Genomic DNA, 21,371 nt, shown 5'->3' with positions numbered 1-21,371 from the left:
AGAGCCGCGGACCTATCCCCCGTCGTGTCCCCAACAACTAGTCGGCCCACGCCCGTCCACACCCCCCGCCCCGCCGTGGCCCAGCCGTGTCCTCGGGCGGGAGCCGCGGTTCCTTATTGTGGACACTCTTACAACTAGGCCTGTCAAATTGGGTACCCGCGGATACCCGATCCGGAAATTCCCAAAATTCAATACCTGATACCCGGCCCGAATTTCATTTCGGGTACCCAAATACCCGACTCGGGTATCCAGTCCCGAAAAATCGGGTATCCAGTCCCAATTGTGATTTTGATTTTTTTTTTTTTTAAATTAACTACAAACTTTTAGAATTTATTTAATATTATTTAATTCAAATTTAATACAAAGTTGAAGTACTAATATCCAAGTAAAAATAACTACAAACTTTTAGAAATACAAAATCCTTATAGTAGCTTGAAATCAAGAGAAAATAACTACAAACTTTTAGGAATACAAAATTCTTGTAGTAGTTCGAATTTAAAAGAAAATAACTACAAACTTTGAAAAATACAAAATTCATAAGTTATAGTACATATTAAATTTTTTTATCCATCCACAATAAGTCAATAACCATCAAAATTCATAAGTTCAAACATTCATCCTTTACAAATATCACAATTCAATAATTCATAAGAATCAAGATCTAACAATAATATCATAAAAAAATCAAAATTATAAATATCACAAGTCAATGAAATTAAAATTTAATTAAAAAAATTAAATTACATATCTTATATGCTAACTATTAAGTATTAATTAAATTATAGTTAAGAAGTTAAATTACATTTAGTTATAATAAAAATATAATTTATTAATTTTAGAAAATAAATCGGATAAATCGGATAATTCGGGTATACCCGATCGGATATCGGATAACCCGATACCCGATAATCCAAAATTCTCACTACCCGATCCCGATCCGATACCCGAAAAATCGGGTTTCGGGTATCCAATTATCCGACTTTTTCGGGTTTGGATATCGGGTATCCAATACCCGATATCCATTTTGACAGACCTACCTACAACTTTCAAGGTAAACACTAACATGGTCGAATACTAATATAAGAAAATAAATATACTACAGTAAATAGTATAGGGGTGTGTGATCAATTGCTAACTCTACTTTTAATTGCTAACTACAACTAATTTAAAATCATAAGATTTGTAAAGATCTAGTGGTCCATAAATTGCCATGTGTATTTTCGTTTTTTTATTAATTAAATTTGAAAAGATAAGAAAACTACAAAATTAGGGTTTTGAGTCAAATTGTCAATGTAGTGTGCTAAACATATCAATATGATTCATTGAATATGTTAACACAATTTAACATTGAAATTGTATATGTATTGTAGTGACATATTATGGTAGCTATATTGGCATTAAACTGTTAGTTGATATTTATGAAAATTCAATAATTTTTTTCAAATTTTGACATCGCAACATATGCAAGTGAGATCTTGTTATAATCCTTATAAAATTATCTTTGATTTGATATAATTTGTTTTAAAAAATAATATAAATTAGTCACAATCATTTAAAATTTTGAGATATTTTTTAAAAGTTGGTTATAACTAACTTTTTGTTAATTGACACTAATATCCCTAATTTATATTTCTTGTACTTCGTATTGATATTCATGTACCTTGATTTAATGATTCAATACCTATCATTCAGCTATAGTTAGCAATTTAAGAGTGAGTTGGCTATATAACACAACCCATAGTATAACTATAAATATATCTGAAATTTTTGTTAAAAAGAAATGCAGAGCGTAAGGTATCAATCAGAACAACACAGCTGGAACTAAATCAATGAGCACTCACAGAAGTAATTTATTTGTTTATTTACAACATCATTCTTTATGTAATACTACTAGATTGAGAAGTTTATTTTAAAAGTCTCTATTCTGTAATTGAAATACCATTATTGGGTGATACAATCACCAAACTTCAAAGATATAAACATAGAATTACTAGTATATCGCTGTCTAAAATGTTTCCCAAACTTTTAAGCACCTATGCATATTAGTAGAATCAAATGAAGCCACCAATAATCAAAATGTAGAAGAAGTAAAATTATGATTTAAATAACAAGTAAGACTATTCCTTTTTAATACTCCCTCTATCCCCTAAATTTTTTTTTTCTGAAATGGCACGGTTTTAATGTAAAACTGAAAAAAATAGTACTATATCCGTCCCAAGTTATTTGAGTCATTTCTCTTTTTGGCTAAAAACAAAACATTTAATCACACTTACTTTAATTTTTTTTTACTTTACCTTCTCTCATTCCTCTTACTTTATTCTCTTTCCTACTTTATTTAACTCACTAAACACAACTTTCTTAAATCTCGTGCCGAAAAGAAACGCCTCAAGTAACGTGGGATGGAGGGAGTAATAAAGAGGTAGAAAGAAAAGTGTGTTAGTGGAAAATGTTTATAATTTTAGGGAACGTACCAAAAAGGAAAGAGTTTTTATTTTTAAGGGACGGAGTGAGTAAATAATCGGGCATATGATCGGTATTGCATTTATTATCACTAAGATTTGATGTCAACAGATGACAAATAACGTCCACAGAAATTGTCAACATTGTCAACTGATTGACGTTGTGTTGACGTTATTTATCATTGACATCAAATCTTGAAATCTAACGGTCCAGATTATAATTTAAAATTTGTATTATTTTAACAAATTGTAAATAATTATAGTGAGTCGGCCACCAACATATCATATGTTCGTTACATGTCGTGGTTTCCAGTGTTGAAATATGACACACTCGCATCTCAATCATCTTTAATATTGTCAGCTCAACTGATTTTTCAATTAATTATTAATAAAATTATTTGACGGTATGTTTTATGGGTTTCTTTTTGTATAGAGAAGAGAGAGATGACACAAGTTTGATGAGATGCTATTGAAGCGGTGCATTGTTAGAAATCACAAAATTTTGATGAGTTACCAGACTTCTGGCCTGCTCTCTGCAGGCACTGGTCTGAAGGTATAATTCATTTTCACATAATCCTATTTCTTTTGTATGTCTTGCCAATTTTATTTAATATGATGAGATTTTTGTGTAGGGTGGTACAGAAGTGGGTGGTTGATCTTGATCTTACCTGCTTTCCTTTCCCTTCTTCTTCTAACCAATTTTCTGATATTACAGAAGGGAAAGAAAAGTATTTTTTTTCAAATTTCCAAGTGTAGAGATTAAAAAGATTAGGTTTTTTTAGGATTTTGTCAGTAATTAGTAAATATGGGCGTTATTTCGGGTGTAGTCTCGAGGCATGTCTTGCCAGCATGTGGCAACCTCTGTTTCTTTTGCCCTTCTATGCGTCCAAGGTCTAGACAGCCTGTCAAGAGATACAAGAAGCTCATTTCAGACATTTTTCCCAAGTCACAGGTTACAATTTTTTGTGTTAGTTTCAAGCTACATATAGTTTAGTTAAACCATTTTTGTAAAGATTGTGTATTGATGGCCTTATGCATACATACTTGCTCAACTCAAGAAGGTTCTGTTTGCAGGATGAAGAGCCTAATGACAGGAAGATTGGTAAACTCTGTGAATACGCTGTTCGAAACCCTTTTCGAATACCAAAGGTATACTTGTCTCAAAGTCTACCAAATGGCATTCACATTTTAAAGTTGCATTCAATCTATTTACAGATTGCAAGCTCCCTAGGGCAAAAATGCTACAGGGAATTGAGGAACGAGAATTTTCACGCGGTGAAAATTGTTATGTGTATTTACAGGAAATTGATATCATCGTGTCGTGAGCAAATGTATGTCAACTTGTGCTTATTTGATTTATATACATATATAATAGAAGTGGGATATGATCCGTTGATAACTATTTCTTAAATTGATTACAACTATATCTACAACCTGTGCTATAGATGTCAACACGAACACATACGTATGTCAACTAAATTTTGTTGACATACAAATATCTTCGTGCTGACATCCATAACGTACGTTGTTGAATAGTTGTCAATTATCAATTTAAGAAAGTTGCCAACCTAACAAAACCTAAATAAGATTAGTATATTGATTGCATTTACAACTTGTGGTATTCCAGGTCTTTGTTCGCAAATAGTTTAATGACTATAGTTCAAACCTTGCTGGATCAACCAAACAATGAAGAAGTTTTACTTATTGGATGCCAATCGCTCTTTGTTTTCGTTAATAATCAGGTTACGTGATTTTTATTCAGATGTCCTTTTCTAGTTTAGGTTACTGATTAGGCTCGTTTTCGCTACACCACAGAACGATGGAACGTACATGTTTACCTTAGATGGATTTATTCCACGGCTCTGTGAGCTTGCCCAAGAAGTTGGAGAAGATGACAAGGTGCTACATTTAAGGGCAGCTTGCCTACAAACTCTATCTGCTATGGTATCATGCTCCTTTGAATTTGATTTTTGAACTCAAAGTTCTGCCAATAAATAGTTTACTATTTATCTTACATTCATGTTTTGTACAGGTTTGGTTCATGGGCGAAAACTCGCATATTTCAGCTGAATTCGATAAGGTAAGAATGGGTGTGTTCTCTTTATGTCATCTTTATATCGCATTTGACTTAGCTTCTTCATGTTCAATTGCTCAGATTGTTTTGGTAGTCTTAGAAAATTACGGAGGCGAAAGCAAGGACTCAAATTCCAACCAAACAAGTTGGGTGGAAGAAGTTAGTAAAACTGAGGGGAATGTTTCTCCTTCAACGAATGTTGTATCGAAGATTCCCTCTTGGAAAATGGTTGTGAATGATAAGGGAAATCTCAATGTGGCAGAGTAATTTCTTGGCTCAATTTTTCACTTTCTTTAGCATCCAACTTTATAAAATGTGTTGGTTTGCTTTAGGGAGGACTCCAAGAACCCGTGCTTTTGGTCCCGGGTTTGCCTGCACAACATGGCGACACTTGGGAAAGAGGCAACAACCCTGCGTCGGGTTATGGAATCCTTGTTCCGTTACTTTGATAATGGAAATATGTGGCCGATCAAAGACGGGATCGCTTTACCTGTACTCAAAGATGTGCAGTTCTTGATGGAAGATTCCGGTCTAATACTATCCTTAGTTTCTTTCGATAAATTGTTGATTCATACCGGTGATGAAACTTGCTACCGTTGATTGTGCAGGGCAAAACACACAAGTTTTGCTGTCTATACTAGTCAAGCATCTCGATCACAAAAATGTCCTTAAGCAACCAGAGATACAACTTGACATTGTGCAGGTCGTCACTGTCCTTGCTCGTATGTCAAAGGTCCAGTCATCAGTTGCTATAGTCAGCGCCGTGAGCGATATCATGAGGCATTTGCGTAAGAGCATACATAATAGGATCGATGATGCAAATCTTGGCAAAGATTTGGTTAACTGGAACAAGAAATTCCATGAAGCAGTGGATGAATGTCTCATCGAGTTATCATCAAAGGTGACCCGACTCTTTTCCAGTCGTTCTTATAATCGTTTCGGTTTAACTTCATATTCTATGAGCAGGTGGGAGATGCAGGTCTCATCCTTGATGTTATGGCTAGTATGTTGGAGAACATACCCGGCATCAACATTATCGCAAGAACAACTATTTCGGCTGTCTATCGCACGGCTCAAATTATCGCTTCTTTGCCTAATTTATCGTATCAAAACAAGGCAAGACTTTGTACACCATTAATGATCTCTGCGTAAATTTTCTATGTCAACGATTTTATTTTCTGTCATTAGGCATTCCCGGACGCGTTGTTTCACCAACTACTTCCGGCCATGCTCCATCCAGATCACAACACGAGCATCGGAGCTCACCAGATCTTCTCGGTTGTGCTTGTGCCGTCTTCAATCGCCCCACAATCTGATCATGCTGTGTCTGACTCGAAGAAGAACGTCCTCTATCCAAGAACACTCTCGAGAACTGTTTCAGTGTTTTCTTCATCGGGTGCACTGTTCGATAAGATGAAACATCAGAGAGCTGAGCAGAGCCAAGAAAAGCCTTCGGGTGATGTCGGACAGGGAAACAACACCGGTGGAGTATTAAACAGAATCAAGTCGGGTTATAGCCGAGTACAGAGCTTCAAACCAACGGCCCCAAACGTTGATGCCACAACCAAATCTAGCAAGCAAATGGTTTGCATCTAAGCTGTTTCTATCTCTTGCATAACTCGACAAACGTACTAGACCGTCTCATTAATGTGCCGAATTCAATTTCAGGATGCCGTTCCGCTTAGACTCAGCAGCCACCAAATAAACCTGCTGCTTACATCTATTTGGGTACAATCTGTTGCTCCTGAAAACTTGCCTGAGGATTATGTTGCTTTAGCTCACACTTACAGCTTGATGCTGCTGTTTTCTCGAGCCAAGGTAATTTTGGGCTCAGTAATTACTATGCTTGACTCTGTATAACAATGCTTCATTTGGCTCAGACCTCCTACATTGACACACTTGTTCGAAGTTTCCAGATGGCGTTTTCGTTAAGGGATGTTTCTCTTGCAGCAGAAGGTAACTTGAGCATATTAAATTATTCTCAAATGTGTAAGATAGTTCGATAGATCATGATTTGGATCCGAACACTAAAAGAGGAGTACAACTGTACAACAAAATTAGAAATTTGTCATTGGATGTGAGCTTATATCCGGATAATTGACAGCCTTATAGTACTAGTTTTGGTGCACAAGAAAATTCATTCAAGACTTGTTAGCACATTTGGTATGGTAAGTTATATCGATCTTAATAAGAACTTCTCGTATAACATCTGCAACATTGTATTCAGGAGTACTCCCGCCATCACGTCGCAGGTCTCTCTTCGTGCTGGCAACTTCGATGATATTCTTTGCATCAAAGGCTTACAACATTATTCCTGTAGCCGCTCGCGTCAAATCTACGCTCACAAGTAAAGTGGTATGTTTCTCATCCCTCATTATTTGGTTCATGAGAAGCTATGTTATATGATATTGTCAAAGTCTTAGTAGATGTTGATTCTACGCGTTTTCATCATTCTTGTACGTTCCAGGTCGATCCATTCTTGTCTTTGGTAGACGACTCAAAGCTGCAAGCTAATGAAACCAGAAAAGTTGTGTATGGTTCCCAAGAAGACGACGTTTCAGCTTTGAAATGTCTTTCTGAAACAAAAATATACGACGAGCAGACAACCACGTCTCTCACTGCCCTAATTGTCAAGAGCCTCGATAACTTAACAGAAGTAAGTCTATATTTTATCCGTGTTAACGTGTTGTGTGATCGTTATTGATACCGTTACTCATAATTACCATCTCAACTCACTTCTGTGCAGTCAGAGGTTTCCTCCACCAGGGAACAACTTCTCAAAGATTTCGTGCCCGAAGATTTGGGCTCACTTGAAGGCCCGTGGCTCGGTAATTACATGGAAGGAAGGCACATGAATAAGGCGAGCTTGAGTGGCGATAAATCCTTTGACAAGGTACCTTTAGCTTAGCCGATGCTACAATATTTCGTTTATCGTTATATCTTCACCATTTGGCAGGTGGCCTCAATGTTTGTTACGGACGACGATGGTTTCCCAGAGTCAGTTGGAACCGAAAAACAGAACATGCAGTTGGATGTACAGAATCCTAATCTCATTAGCGTTGATCAGCTTCTGCTATCTGTAAGTATCGTGGAAACAGAAATGTCTCGCTTTTACGATTCGTTAGCTTAGTTTATAGTGATCGTCAGGTGCTGGAAACTTCGACAAACGTAGGCAGAATGTCAGTCTGCACAGCCCAAGATGCCTCGTACAAGGAAACGGCCAACCACTGCGCGCATCACAAACCCGGGCCTTTGATGGCGATAGCCGCACAAGGAGAGAGCAAGGCGATGGAGCCACAAGTTTGCAATCAAAACAAGGTACTCCCTCTGTCCATAATAATTTGTCGCCATTTGACCCGGCATAGGTTTTAAGAAGTAAAACAGAAAGTGGTTAAAAAAGTTAGTAAAATGTGGGTCTAACTTTTATATAGTAAAATGTGAGTGAGAATGCATTAGTGGAACGTAGGGTGCATTACCAAAAATAGTACTCCCTCCATCCCAAGGTATTAGACCAACTTTCCTTTTTGGGATGTCCCAACATATTAGACTCATTTCCTTTTTTAGCAAAAAGCATCTATCTTATTTTATTCTCCACCTACTTTTTTCTCTCTTCTCTCCCCTACTTTTTCCCTTTCTCATACTTTACTCTCTCCACTTTTACTATTTAAATATCAATTCCTTAAATCATGTGCCCAAAAGAAGTGAGTCTAATACTCCGGGACGGAGGAAGTAAAAGCAAAAGGTGACAAATCTTTGGTGATTTTTTTATGAGATTGGGCTGTGTTACACAAGAAGACTTTCCTTGCAGGCTGGAAACCCGTTCGTGGACAACGATGATCACAGGCTTCAAGTTGTGCAAAGCACTGGTGGTGGTCCAGGGCCGTGCACAACCGAAGCTCAGAACGAGTTCAGGCTGCCGTCAGCAAGCCCGTTCGACAACTTCTTGAAGGCGGCTGGATGCTGATCCGTCCTCGTCTTGTCAGTATGCTCGTCTACGACAGGCACGTGTTGAGGGTGCTAGCAGTAGAAACAGCAACATTGGTTTTTTGGCGCCCCCTATGCTTCATTAAAAAATAAAATAATTTTTGAAAAAAAGATGGGTGTAGTAGTGGATCATGAAGCTCTGCTAGCGGAGGTGTGAGTGATTTTGTTGTAGAGCTAGCATAGAAGAAGATCGATGTTCGAAGGAACATGCATATTTGGGTTCCTCTTTTTGTCTGTTGTTCCATTAAAGGGTGTTCGTGGCTAGGGGTGGGTCGATACGATATATCGTATCGAAAACGTTGTATCGTGTATCGTATCGAAAATATCGATATGAAAGAATTTCATATCGTTATCGTATCGAAAGTTTCGATATATCGAATTTCGATATATCGAACTTTCGATATAAAAAAATTTCATATCGTTATCGTATCGATATTTCGATATATCGTACCGAAATTCGATATATCGTTAAATATCGATATATATCGAAAATTTCGATATATATCGATATATATTGAAAATAAAATATCGATATATATCGAAAATATCGATATATCGAAAATTTTCGATATATATCGTATTTTCGATATAAAACGATATATCGCGATATAAGGAAATTCATATCGTTATCGTATCGAAAACTTACGATACGATATCGTATCGTATCGAAAATTACGATATATCGAAAATTCGATAATTTTTCGATATTTTTCAATACGATACGAACGATATATCATTTTTTCGGTATTTTTCCCCAGCCCTATTCGTGGCAATGGAAGATGATCATGTGTTTGAATTTTGGTGCTCTATGTTTCTCATTTAATGCTTTCATCTAAATGCTATAGGTTTTAGTTTAATCTAAATGATTAGAATAAAATTATTATTTGATGTGATATTATTTGATATTTACACGACTTGACCATTACTTTTTTATGGAACTGCTAGTTCTGGTTCAAAATATATTATTTAGGAACAAAAGCTAACACATTTAACTTGTAAGACCAATTTTTGTTTTAGCAAATGTACGAGACCAGTTTTGCACTTTAGCGAATTATTCACATCTTGCAGTATGAATTGTTTTAACTCTATTTTTTTTCACATGATGAATTTTCAAATTATAGCAATTTAATACTCCCTTTGTTCTACTATAGTAGAGACATTTCGTCACTTGTTTTGAAAAAAATGATACTCCCTCCGTCCCCAAAGAATATGCACTTTAGATTCGGCACGAGTTTTAAATAAAATTGGTAAAGTAAGAGAGAGGTAGAGACAAACAGTAATTAAAGTATTATTAGTGGGGAATGGGTCCCACCTTATTAGAGATAAAAATAGTTTAGAAAATTGGAAAGTGCATATTCTTGTGAGACGGACTAAAAATGAAAAAAGTGCATATTCTTATGGGACGGGTGGAGTAATAATAACTAGTTAAAGTCGAGAGATAGTAAAATAAGAGATAATAATGTAGAGAGTCTTCGTTGCATTGTTATCTTCCTTATTTTACTCTCTCTTCACTTAAACTAATTATTACTATTATTATTTTAAAATGAGTGTTCAAAACAGAACGCATCTACTACAGTGGGACTATTTATTTCTATCCATTTTATATTTTTCTAAATTCCTCCTTCCAGGTCAATATGAATATGAAATAAAAGAAATACTCCCCCCATCCCAACTAAGTTGAGTCAAAACTTTTGGGCATATTGATTAAGAAATTTTATTGAAAAGTAGAAGAGATGAATAAAGTAAAAAAAAATAAAGAGAGAGTAAAGTAGGTGATTGAATAAAGTAAAGTGATTGAATGTTTTTTCTATCAAAAAATTACTCAACTTAGATGAAACATCTAAAAAATAATACGACTCAACTTAATTGGAACACGAGAGTACTCCATATCACTAGACATAAAATTGACTAATTCTTATAGAAGAACTTAATTGAAAAAATTTACATTGTGAATGGATTTAGTATACCTGTTTATTATCGCATTCAAAATTAACTCTTCCAGCGAAAAATAGTCTCATTTCGTTATTTAAGAGTGTCCATAAAAAATAATCTCATTTCATAAATGGAATCATACGTTATACTTTATTCACTTTGTCTTCTTTCTTACTATCTCTGTCCACCAAAATTTGTCTCATTTTTCCATTTCCGTCTGTCCCCCAAAATTTGTCTCATTTCACTTTTATCATTTTTGGTCGTGGACCTCATCTTCCACTAACTCATTTCAACTCACATTTTATTATAAAATTAATATATAAAAGCAGAACCCATAATCCACTAACTTTTTCAACTCACTTTCCATCACATTTTTTAAAATCCGTGTCGGGTCAAAGTGAGACAAATTTTGGTGGACTGAGATAGTAGTATTTTTTTTCTCTCTCTTGTACTTTTTTTATTTTTTTTATCCTCTCTCTTATTTTATCAATTTCTCGTTAAAATTTGTGTTATCACTATGCTAATTTCGGAGAAAGTAAGAAATAAATGAAATTATCTATAATTAATGTATTTTATTGTTTTAGCCCAATGTTTATCATAAAGAAGATTCTATTTGTAGAATACAAATAAATATAGGAAAGAAAAAATTAAGAGCAAACACAGAGAGCAATTTGAGAAGGTAGTTTAGAGTTGCGATTTTATTGCTTCTTTAAATCACCCTTTATATTCTGCAACACGAGTCCCCCTTCATTTTCGCATTCGCCATCGACTGATTCATTAAGTAAGAGCTCTCTATTCTTGCATTTGCCCTCACCTTTTTATATACTCACACATCGAGTTTCGATTATTTCCGATTCCGATTTTAATATTTTTACGGTAATTTTGTTTATGAATCGCTCTTTTTCGTGATTGTCTTCATTTTTTGCATTACTTGTTTGAGAATTGGAATTGGAATTGGAATTGGAATTGGAATGTAGGTTTGCTGAAAGATTTTATTACTATATGATTTAGATTATATATATATATGAATGATTTATGCGTTTGTGCAGAAAAAAATGTCAGCTAAATACATCATTGGTGCTGGATTTGGATCTCTTGGTATTGCATATGTTTGTGATAGTTTGGTTTCTGATTACAAAATCTTTGGAGGTATGAATGTGATTGATTTGGATTTGGATTTGGACTTGTAGAAACAATTGAGATTTGTTGTGTTTGATAGGTTCAACTCCAAGCACTATAACCAACAAAGAGTGGGAGCGGGAGACGGACCGGAAAATGGACGCATGGCCGCGCACTGCTGGCCCTCCCGTGGTCATGAACCCCATCAGCCGCCAGAATTTCATCGTCAAAAATGAATAAGGAAAATGCTCCTTCACTTAATATTTTTGGAATTTGCTGTTTCTTTCCTTATTCCATGTTGCATTGCACAAGCATTAAGCAGCAAATAAGTGTTTGTGGGAATTTTGTTTCTTCACTATGAATTTGTTCTTGTTTCTTTCTATACGAAACAGATTATTGCTATGTGTTTACTGATTGAGGCCATACAACACTCCTGAATATTCCTATTCATATACATTTGTGTGGATTAACAAATGTTGATTTTAACTATACTATCTACTTAATCGAATTAAATTACCCTTATAATAGCAAAATGAAAGGATTTGGTAACACATTCTTCATGCCAGAATTATTATGGATATATTTGATGGAAATATATACTCATCTCATCTCGACTCTGGATCTGTGAGCCTACAATACCTCTTGTCTTAGATCAATCAGATTTTGGTAAGACCATATTTCATATTTGGATTCAAACTCAAAAAATTAAATTGTTGATATACTAGTAAATTTCAGTGGATAATGATTTGTTGGTCACTTATAACAGAATTTTTGTAGGCAAGAGTGTATCTAGTTGGGTTATTTGGTGCAAGCTGCAATGTGCCGGTGAATGGGGGGCTTGGATCCCCTGCTGTGGAAGAATCACAACAGGGATGTTGTTCCTCACATCCTACTTTTTTAAACTTAAAATATACTAACATTTAAATAAAAATAAAAAATTTAAAAAATTAGGATGTGAAAAACAGCATCTCCTGTGATTCTTCCACATACCACTTTTATATATTAATTATATAACAGAATGTGAACGTAATAAGTTATTATTGGAAAATGAGATTTATTTACCAAAAATAGAAAAAACAAATAGAAAATATTTTGTAAATGAAAAATGGCAAATGTGAATAACATTTGATGGCCGGAAAAAATAGTAATACCATACAAACAAGATATTCCTGTAAAATTCACCCTTATAGGACTTTCATGATTTCTTCCTTGTAGGAGTTCAGGTATTTAATCCTGAAATAAACACAAAAGGAATTTTGACTATTCTGCCGTGCCCAACCTCGAAAAAAGTACTTAATCATGAAATAAATGCAAAAAAAGAATTTTGACTTTTCCACTGTGCCTAACCCTGAAAAATAAAAGAATCAATGAATTAAAGATTATTTTTGGAACGTCCATAATTAAAATTGTATTTATTTATTTTCATTTTCAATATACAAACTACATATTACAAAACATTTCTACTCACAATCGATTATAAATATCAAGATAATTTTTCTTTTCATGAAATTATCTAGTTCTAAATATTTTAAACATTTATGTATTTTTATAGTTTGCTTATGATATTTTGAAAGGGCTAAAGTTATATTTAGAAAATTTTAACATATTTAGAAGTAGAAAATTTCAAAAATAAAAATCTGATAGGGGCTTAGCCCCTCCCCTCTTGTTATTATCCAACAAATAAAAATCTGCAACGCCCAAACATATATGAAATCTCATTCCAAGAGAATCATCATGTATAAAACATCAGCTTCTATACAAAGGAAGGGAGAGCTATATATATGTCATGTATACATTCAACTCTGTATATTCTCTAGCTTAATTGGCATCACAACCAAAAATTTCACATCAAATCACTCAATAATTTACACACCTGCATATAATACTGGACAAATTTCTCCCCATTCAAAACTCATACTATTTCATTTCGATTGGCATGCCCACTGGAAGAATGTTGCACCGTCGTGATGAGAATATTGCTCACGCCTCTTCGCCGGTTGGCCTAGTCCGTAATCGGACTCTGGTGATGGCACCGGAGTAGAGTCACCCGTGCTACTCCCCTCCTCATGGTTACCACCATTGGACTTCTTTGTGTTGATGAATCGACCCCCGCATCCTCGCGCTCGTCTCAGGGCGTGAAGGTGGCGCGACTCATGAAGATAAGGCTGATGAAAAAAGATAGGAACATCAAGCATTATTATAAATTATAGGCCTAATCTTGATTTTATTCACGGGTTGGGGGTCTGCCTACCCCCCCGCCACACCGCGTGTTTTTTATTAAAAAAAATGGCCTAATATTTTATAAATTTAATTTGGTCCATCAATAGGCCTAACATCAACTTTTCCTACCAAATTAGTTGAATCTCTTATTTATAATGGTCTGGTACTAAACATTTAATTTGAAGAATGGATATATCTTACTTACCTTCCTGACTCTCGTCGCTTTGTTCTCCATTTCAGCTTTCGCTCGCAGTTGTCTTCGCCTCAGAATCGCATGATACTGTTTCGCATTCACATAAACAGGCTCTTCCGGCATCACAAAGGGCAGAGTCGTCCCACAGTGAGGCGTGGGATGTAAATCGGGATATATCTGAATATCATTGCACATTAGTCATAGCTACAGAGTAAATGGCGACGAATTTATTAAGTTACAAACATAAGTTGTGATTTCTTTAGGGTTTTCTAAGTAATCAGTTGCACCATTCAAGTGACAATTTACAAACTCGGTTTTTCTCAAACGACCATTGGAGTTAATCACATACGCATTTTGTTGAAAAGTCGAAGATTATAAGGTTGGCCAAAATATTAGACATGTCATAAGGGAACACGATATGCACAATTCAACCATGATTGAGAAGACAGATAAGTTTAGAGAGTCAAAATTGGTGTATTCACCTCGAGCGTAGTGTGAATTTTACCTAATCCCATTATGACCTAATAGTTTTAGCGCGTTAAGTGCAGAAAAGTAGCAGTAAGCCATATACCAACTCTTGCCGCCCACGCGCTTGCATATTATCCCTCAACTCTGGTTCGAGGTAAGAGTATGTAGAGATTACCTGAAATCCAATTATGCAATTTAATCGATAAATATTTGAAATAGAAATTCATTTAAAGTAAGAAATTCAAGTAAAAAAACAACAGAATGCACTCACTTTTGAGCTACCACCGTGATCTCTTTGATTTCCATGTACAATGTATTCACCTATTGTTGAAGGCACTGCCGGTGGTGCAGCCTTTCCCTGCTCCTGGTTGCACACTGAGCAACATACTTTGTTACTTTCACAAAATAATTGACGAACGAGACTGCTTATGACATTATCGCAATTTTCAGAATTGATAGAACATCAGCAGGTAGTCAATGCCTCTCGCCTTGTTGCTGATATTTCAAAAAATCCATGATGGTAGTAATGTCTGCTTGCTAAGATAGCGAGTCTACTTAGTGTCCTATGATCGTATTCTCATTTTCCTTTCACCTTTGAACTAAAAGGTGCTTCACTAACAAATTAAGAGCTTTTCACTTCCACTAACAAATGAAACAGAATTTGTTTAATCAACACACCTATACGCAAAAGCATCTCGCTCTTCTCTTAGAGGATAGTACCAAATTGAAGAAAGCGATATCCTGAATGTTTTATACTCCTAATTAATACGGGCTCAGGAAAATAGCATTGGACTAAGTATTAATACATCAATTTTCAACATAAAGTCATTCCTTCGACACGCAAATATTGTGGAGAGAATACATTTGGACTAAACTTGAGCAATTTTGGAATCACATCCCATAAAAATTACGCATCAACTTCATAAAATTCTAAGTGGAAAACTTCCCCAAGACTTCGAGGAAGTTCTTATTTGTTTTCTTTTGCTACTTGAAACGTACATCTCGTTCAAATTCCAACTTCAAGAACACCACAAGATGATTCCATAATCTCATTGGATGATTGATCGATCATAGAGGATACTAACAGAACTTTGAGAAAAACACTCGAACAATAAAATGGAACCTGAATTCGGCAATTCAGAAATTTGTCCTCTGAACTGGCTGTGCAGATTTGGAGGTGTCATACTCAGTGGGCTTCTTGATAGAACATTCGCGGATGCATAATTGTCCCCGGCACCATAATGCCAACCTTGTGAACCGGCTTCAAGCCAATTATTATAGCCTTTTGTATCAAATTCGCACTGCTCTCTTTTGCCTCGATGCTGTTGCATACTTACCTACCTACAAACAAATGGTCATGACCGATCAAAAGCATATAACCGAAATATGAAGACTAGTGAATCCATTTAAGTACTTAATAAATAAGTCATTGGTGTACATGTTACATTATAAATGCATAAATAATGGAGTACTACTCAGTTTGTATGAGCTTATGTTAAAAATGTTGATTGTTAATTAGCATTGAAATAAATCATAGTCAAGTACCAAATCCAATATGTTCAAATCCATAACCAACAATCAAATCACAAACAAGTTGTTAAACAAATAAATCAGCAAGCTTGAGTTCCTATTGACATCTCACGAACTCGCAAAATGGCTGCACCGTAGCAACGAATTCAAAGGGAACAAGATATGGGGCTGGGATAGTGATAAAAGAAAAGGAAGATAATTACCAATGTTGTTACATCATCTTTGATTTTGGGGCTACAGACTTGATGTAATTAATGAAACTAAATTCAAATTATATTGAGTGAATTGAATCATATAAAGTACTTTTCAAGAATGAATCGAACCACATTGCTTACGGCTTACGCACCTCCTTCCAACCATTATTGCATTCGACTCTAATCAGACTCCTGGCTCTTTGTAAAATAACATTTCAAGAGGCATTCACTCTATCCTCAAAATTCTAATGTGTATTCATTTCACTCAACTTCCTCATTTACTAACTATTGAACACTTTTGCCAAGGAAACTTCATCACATATATTCTCAATCTGAGGAATCAGTTGATGTTTTGTATTTATCAATTAATGATTAAAAAAACCGTTAGCTGATTACTGTTTAAATTACTTAATTACATGGAGATTTAAAGATTAAGAATGGCTTGAAAATGAATGCATTTTAGTTGAATCTGAATCTGATACTTGAAAAGTCAAATAATCTTCACCCTATAAACTTAATTCATACTTTTCAATAATTGAATCAAGCCAAAATCTGACCTTTGAATCAAGATAATTAACAAGAAATCGAAAAAATATACTATCAACTACTAATTTCTAACATTAGCAACATCAAATTTTTGTCTCTCCATCAAGAATTATAAAACAGTAAATAATCAAAACTTTTGAATAAAAATAATTCATCAAAAATTTAGAAGTGTGCACTCCTCCTCTCTCTCACACACACAAACACAGCCATATAAAATCTTATCAAAATTTCCTTTTTAAGCAAAACCACAATATAACCACATCTAGCCAATAAAATCAACATCATACATACAAAACAGGTAAATAAATGGAAAAAAAATAAGACACACCAAATTCAACCGCTAACTGATTAAACCAACAAAATAAAGAGGAAATAAACTTACTGCAGTGAGTCAGTGACAGAGGTGTTCATGCAAATGAAAGAGGTTGAATCTCACTCTTCCTGGAATGGAGGCTGAATATATGCTACATGCATTTGTATTTTTCCTTTATTGTGGGGGTGGGTGGGTAAGGGGAGGGGGGGTTGCGTGGCCCTTTTGATGATGAGAAAGTGCTCAAAATTCTCATCTCATGAAGACAACATCGGATGAAAGTGATTTTCTTTATTTAATAAAAATAAAATAATGGGCTGTTTGGTTTGACGGAAGCAGCCTCGTCTCTTGCCAAAAATGACGTCCCTGTCCTTTTTTATTTTCCATTCTATAAATGGCAAGTCAATGTTTTTAATTTACTTTGCTTACCTAAATACCCCTAATCATACTTGGACTTGGTACCGATATTTTTTGCAGAAAGCAAAAAAATCTTGGCTTGCAGATAGTTTCAAATTAAGGGCATCCAAATAATTGAGCACTTCAATTTTATAAAATTTAGGAGTTGTACTCTCATAAGTTGCAATGTGTTCACAGAGGCGGGCCTTGAAATTTGTTTTGTTAGGAGCTAAAATTCAATTCAAAATTTTGAGAATGTAACTACCCAATGTTTTATTGCAATGACAAAGGCTTTTGTACAATGACTAATATGAATTATGGAAAATTCGATGATATTTTTAAATGAAAAAATAAATTTGTACGGACTTAACCCCTTATTATCTCTATGTAGATCGTCATTGTGTTCAACGACTCACGATATTGATAGAGTACACTAATACATGCTCAATAAATGAATTTATGCATCCCATTCTTTGCCAATGGCCTAAGCTATCGGTAAGCAATTGACATAATTTTTATTCTCTCCGTCCGTCAAAATCTACACGTTTTATTCTTTTGGATTGTCTTGTTCTATTTAAAGACACATTTTCGCTTTGTAGAATTTAGTAAAATGCTCATATACTCCACTAACTCAGATCACACTCACATAGTCACATTCCACTATAAAATTAAGTACTCCGTCCGTCCACAATAGAAGTCCTTTTTGTTTGGACAAAATTTTTAAAAAATGTAAAGAAAATGGGTTGAATAAATTAGTGAAAATGAGTCTCACTTATATATACTTCCTCTGTCCGCAAATAGGAGTCTCGTTTTTTCATTTTAGTCCGTCCGCAAATAAGAGTACCGGTTCATTATTACGAATAAGAGTCCGCGAATAAGTTAGTGGGTTTGATGGAAGAATCATTTATCTTGCATTTGACTCATTCGTTGTGTTATCCATTGCGCTTTATGTTAGTTATATTATTTCAAAAAGTAATAATAACATACTATGCAAAAGTATTGTCTAATATAGAAAATTTTTAAAGGAGTGAGAAAGAAGGTAGGGGCAAAATGGTGAGGAGAAAAAGGCAGTGCACCAATAATTAAACGCCAATGATTGAGTCCACATCTCGGTTGCTACGTGTCTCGCCATTTTCCAAAGATGGTGGGGCCCGCTCGTACTACACCCCCCTCCGACGGCCACGTGTGGCATGACTCAACCGTTAAACGCCGTTATCTGTCCAGGCGTTAGGTGGCATTTTCTGGATCAAAATCGGATCCCCTTTATTCTCCCAAACACACATGCACTGTTTGACGGCGACACCCAACCGTCAACTAATTATCTATTTTTCACTTTTTTCTTATATTCTTCCTTTTCTTTCTTGATCCCGATTTACTGTTTTTATACTACATAATTCTAATTTTATTTAAATTGGAGTTAAATGGCTAAAATTGTTCGACGTATGATGATTTTATGTTTTTGGTCCTAAATATTATCTTTTGGATTCTTTGGTCCTGAATATATGGAAATTTGATTATTTTAGCCCTCCGTCAATATTTTCGTTAAAAACTACTCTATCCGTTCTCTATTAAGAGTCACACTTTTCCATTTCGGTCCATCCCCAATTAAGAGTCACACTTCATTTTCACCATAAATAATAAGTATGTCTCCATTCCACTAACTCAACTCACTCACATTTTATTATAAAACCAATATAAAAAAATGGGTCTCACATTCCACTAACTTTTTCAACCAACTTTTCTTTACATTTCTTAAAATCCGTGCCCGGTCAAAGAGTGACTCCTAATAGGGACGGAGGAAGTAACAGTCAATGGATTTAATCCCGATTTTACCCAAATTAAATTTTTAATTCTGATTTTTTACTCCCTAATTAATTCTCTAATTATTTTAATAAATAATATGAAAAAATAAAAAGAAAAGTTAACCTAAATAATTGTTTTTTTACTCCTTCCTCGGCCTCAATCTCCAGCAGCAACAATCGCCTCTGATTTCCATGGCGGTAACTCACTCCACCCACTCCACCGACCCCAAAACCGGCTACTGCACCACAACCAAAATCTACCAAAGCCTCCTTCCCTTCGCCCTCATCCCCCCTCTCCATGCATTCCTCATCGACGCCGACTCCGGCGACCGCCTTCCTCCAGCGCGTCACCTCCCTCACTTCACTCATCTCCAAAAACGACGTCGCTTTTGTCCTCTCCCCGCCCTCGTTTCATATCCCCATCCTCTACTTCTCCCTCCTCTCCCTCGGCATCGCAATCTCCCCTTCCAACCCGCTCGCGCAGCAAATCCAGCTCAGCTCACAAAATCCCCCGCCAAATCTCCCAGTTATCCTCCTCGATCCCCCTGAATTCCTCTCCATGCTCCAATTTAGGTCTCCAATCACCACCACCACTACCGCGACAGTAAAAGAGTCCTATCCCGCCGCCGTCCTCTACTCATCCGATTAGGGAATTAATTATTTTGACTAAATTAAAATAATTAGGAAATTAATTAGGGAGAAAAAAATTAGAATTAAAAATTTAATTTGACAAAATCGGGATTAAATTCGTTGCCCGTTAGTTTTTCACGAACGGAGGATAAAAATGATCAAATTTCCATATGTTCAAGACCAAAAATTCAAAAGATAATATTTATGACCAAAAACATAAAATGACCATATGTTCAGAATCAATTTTAACTTTACTCTTTAAATTATATCATTATAATAACTCCTTTAAAACTGAACTATCACTTATAGTTTTATCTGTTACATTTTTATTTCTTGTTATTATAAATTGGGAACATTTCTGAAAGATGAGTCTCTACAGTCTTATTTATTTGGTGATTTAACTTAATAAAAATGTGATGCACTGATTGTTAATCTTATTTTTTAAAATAACAAAATATCACCTCATCTATAAAAAATATAAATTTTTAAAATAATATAAATTTTAATGTAAAATTGGTAAAATAAAAGATAATATAAATTTTTAAAATAATATAAATTTTAATGTAAAATTGGTAAAATAAAAGATATCAATCGGTAAAAAGTAATAGAGAGGTAGAGAAAATTGATAAAATAAGCTCATTTTATTTTCAAATTGCATATTCTTGGGCTTTGTGTGTGGCCCAGATCCTGCCCTCTAGCCCATTAAGCCCATTTCATCCAGTAAGCTTGACAATTGTTTCTTCTAGTTAGAATAACTAAAGTAAGGGTCCTATTCTAATACTTTTAGCACCCTAATTCAAAATTAAGATTAAATTTTCATCCTTGAATTTTAAAATGAGTGGATGAGATTAAAGCTCACAAAATCTCAATAAATAGTAGATAAAATATCAACAAAAGGGTAATATCGTCATTATGTTATCATATGATAATTTTCATGAGTGTTTTTTTATATCAACATTGTGTATTACAAATATCAACAATATGACATTAGAATATCAACACAAGAGACAAGAAAATATCAACACATTTTTATTGAGATTGGACATGCATAATATTGAGATTTTGCCTACAATATATTGAGATTTTTTGTTGCATTTGTTGAAAATAGCTGCTTATCAACATGTACGAAAATTGAAATATAATTTATCAAATTTCATCACCCGAACATCGTCGGAATATATGCAATTGAGATCTCGTTGGAATCCTTATTAAATTATCTTTAATTTGCTATATTTTTGCGAAAAAATAATTTAAATTGAGAGAGTTACGTAAATTTAAAGATTTGAGATGATTTTGAGGAGAGAGAAAGTAGTTAGTTATAATTACTACATATAGGATTTGACATTAATACCCTTTTAATTTAATTAATAATTATTTAAATTTAAAATATATTACACTTGGCATTATATTAACTACAAGATCTTCTAATCTAATGGTTGAAAATTGGTCTTAATTTGGGATTGGTAATTAGTTAGCAATTGATTACATCCCACTAAAGTAATATGTAAATATAA

The 21,371-nt window shown here is 34.7% G+C and overlaps 3 protein-coding genes across 8 annotated transcripts; 2 read left to right on the top strand and 1 right to left on the bottom strand.

Annotated features, from left to right (window-relative positions):
- The first annotated feature begins 2,845 nt into the window (after window positions 1–2,845).
- Window positions 2,846–8,761, top strand: LOC125191315 (protein SEMI-ROLLED LEAF 2-like). Of its 5 annotated transcripts, none has more exons than XM_048088840.1 (20): window positions 2,906–3,012; window positions 3,287–3,411; window positions 3,534–3,608; window positions 3,675–3,790; window positions 4,087–4,201; window positions 4,275–4,403; window positions 4,492–4,539; window positions 4,615–4,796; window positions 4,866–5,062; window positions 5,142–5,434; window positions 5,500–5,649; window positions 5,722–6,117; window positions 6,202–6,351; window positions 6,414–6,489; window positions 6,761–6,888; window positions 7,001–7,189; window positions 7,280–7,426; window positions 7,490–7,612; window positions 7,681–7,851; window positions 8,342–8,761. In XM_048088840.1, the coding sequence occupies exons 2-20, from the start codon at window positions 3,340–3,342 to the stop codon at window positions 8,495–8,497; spliced, it is 2,913 nt and encodes a 970-aa protein (XP_047944797.1). In that variant the 5' UTR covers window positions 2,906–3,012; window positions 3,287–3,339; the 3' UTR covers window positions 8,498–8,761. The 5 variants fall into 5 exon arrangements, with proteins under 5 accessions (XP_047944796.1, XP_047944797.1, XP_047944799.1 ...); XM_048088841.1 differs by having other exon boundaries at window positions 2,949–3,012; window positions 3,092–3,411; window positions 6,202–6,261; XM_048088838.1 differs by having other exon boundaries at window positions 2,949–3,012; window positions 3,092–3,411.
- A 2,353-nt stretch (window positions 8,762–11,114) lies between these two features.
- On the top strand, window positions 11,115–11,991 carry LOC125186206. 2 transcript variants are annotated; one of them, XM_048082555.1, is made up of 3 exons: window positions 11,115–11,230; window positions 11,499–11,598; window positions 11,669–11,991. In XM_048082555.1, the coding sequence occupies exons 2-3, from the start codon at window positions 11,505–11,507 to the stop codon at window positions 11,806–11,808; spliced, it is 234 nt and encodes a 77-aa protein (XP_047938512.1). In that variant the 5' UTR covers window positions 11,115–11,230; window positions 11,499–11,504; the 3' UTR covers window positions 11,809–11,991. The 2 variants fall into 2 exon arrangements, with proteins under 2 accessions (XP_047938512.1, XP_047938511.1); XM_048082554.1 differs by lacking the exon at window positions 11,115–11,230 and adding an exon at window positions 11,271–11,325.
- Window positions 11,992–13,305: 1,314 nt separating this feature from the next.
- LOC125186885 (nuclear transcription factor Y subunit A-4-like) lies at window positions 13,306–17,225 on the bottom strand. The gene is made up of 6 exons (XM_048083369.1): window positions 17,102–17,225; window positions 15,573–15,790; window positions 14,721–14,824; window positions 14,553–14,624; window positions 13,994–14,158; window positions 13,306–13,733 (listed from the first exon to the last, which is right to left on the bottom strand). Exons 2-6 carry the CDS (start codon window positions 15,778–15,780, stop codon window positions 13,491–13,493), a joined length of 792 nt encoding a protein of 263 aa, XP_047939326.1. The 5' UTR covers window positions 15,781–15,790; window positions 17,102–17,225; the 3' UTR covers window positions 13,306–13,490.
- Window positions 17,226–21,371: the final 4,146 nt, after the last annotated feature.

This window comes from Salvia hispanica, chromosome 5 (assembly GCF_023119035.1).
Source record: "Salvia hispanica cultivar TCC Black 2014 chromosome 5, UniMelb_Shisp_WGS_1.0, whole genome shotgun sequence".
In the NCBI taxonomy this organism is placed as follows: Eukaryota; Viridiplantae; Streptophyta; class Magnoliopsida; order Lamiales; family Lamiaceae; genus Salvia; species Salvia hispanica.
The sequence above is the reverse complement of the archived record's forward strand: the minus strand, read 5'-3'. Positions and strand labels throughout refer to the sequence as shown.

Coding starts and splice junctions, on each gene's coding strand:
- LOC125186206 (XM_048082555.1), top strand. CDS start 11,505: ATGTCAGCTAAATACATCATTGGTGCTGGATTTGGATCTCTTGGTATT. Junction 11,599..11,668: donor TGATTACAAAATCTTTGGAG/GTATGAATGTGA, acceptor TGTGTTTGATAG/GTTCAACTCCAAGCACTATA.
- LOC125186885 (XM_048083369.1), bottom strand. CDS start 15,780: ATGCAACAGCATCGAGGCAAAAGAGAGCAGTGCGAATTTGATACAAAA. Junction 14,159..14,552: donor CGCGTGGGCGGCAAGAGTTG/GTATATGGCTTA, acceptor AATGATATTCAG/ATATATCCCGATTTACATCC. Junction 13,734..13,993: donor AAGCGACGAGAGTCAGGAAG/GTAAGTAAGATA, acceptor TTTTTTCATCAG/CCTTATCTTCATGAGTCGCG.
- LOC125191315 (XM_048088838.1), top strand. CDS start 3,265: ATGGGCGTTATTTCGGGTGTAGTCTCGAGGCATGTCTTGCCAGCATGT. Junction 3,609..3,674: donor ACCCTTTTCGAATACCAAAG/GTATACTTGTCT, acceptor ATCTATTTACAG/ATTGCAAGCTCCCTAGGGCA. Junction 7,427..7,489: donor GCGATAAATCCTTTGACAAG/GTACCTTTAGCT, acceptor ACCATTTGGCAG/GTGGCCTCAATGTTTGTTAC.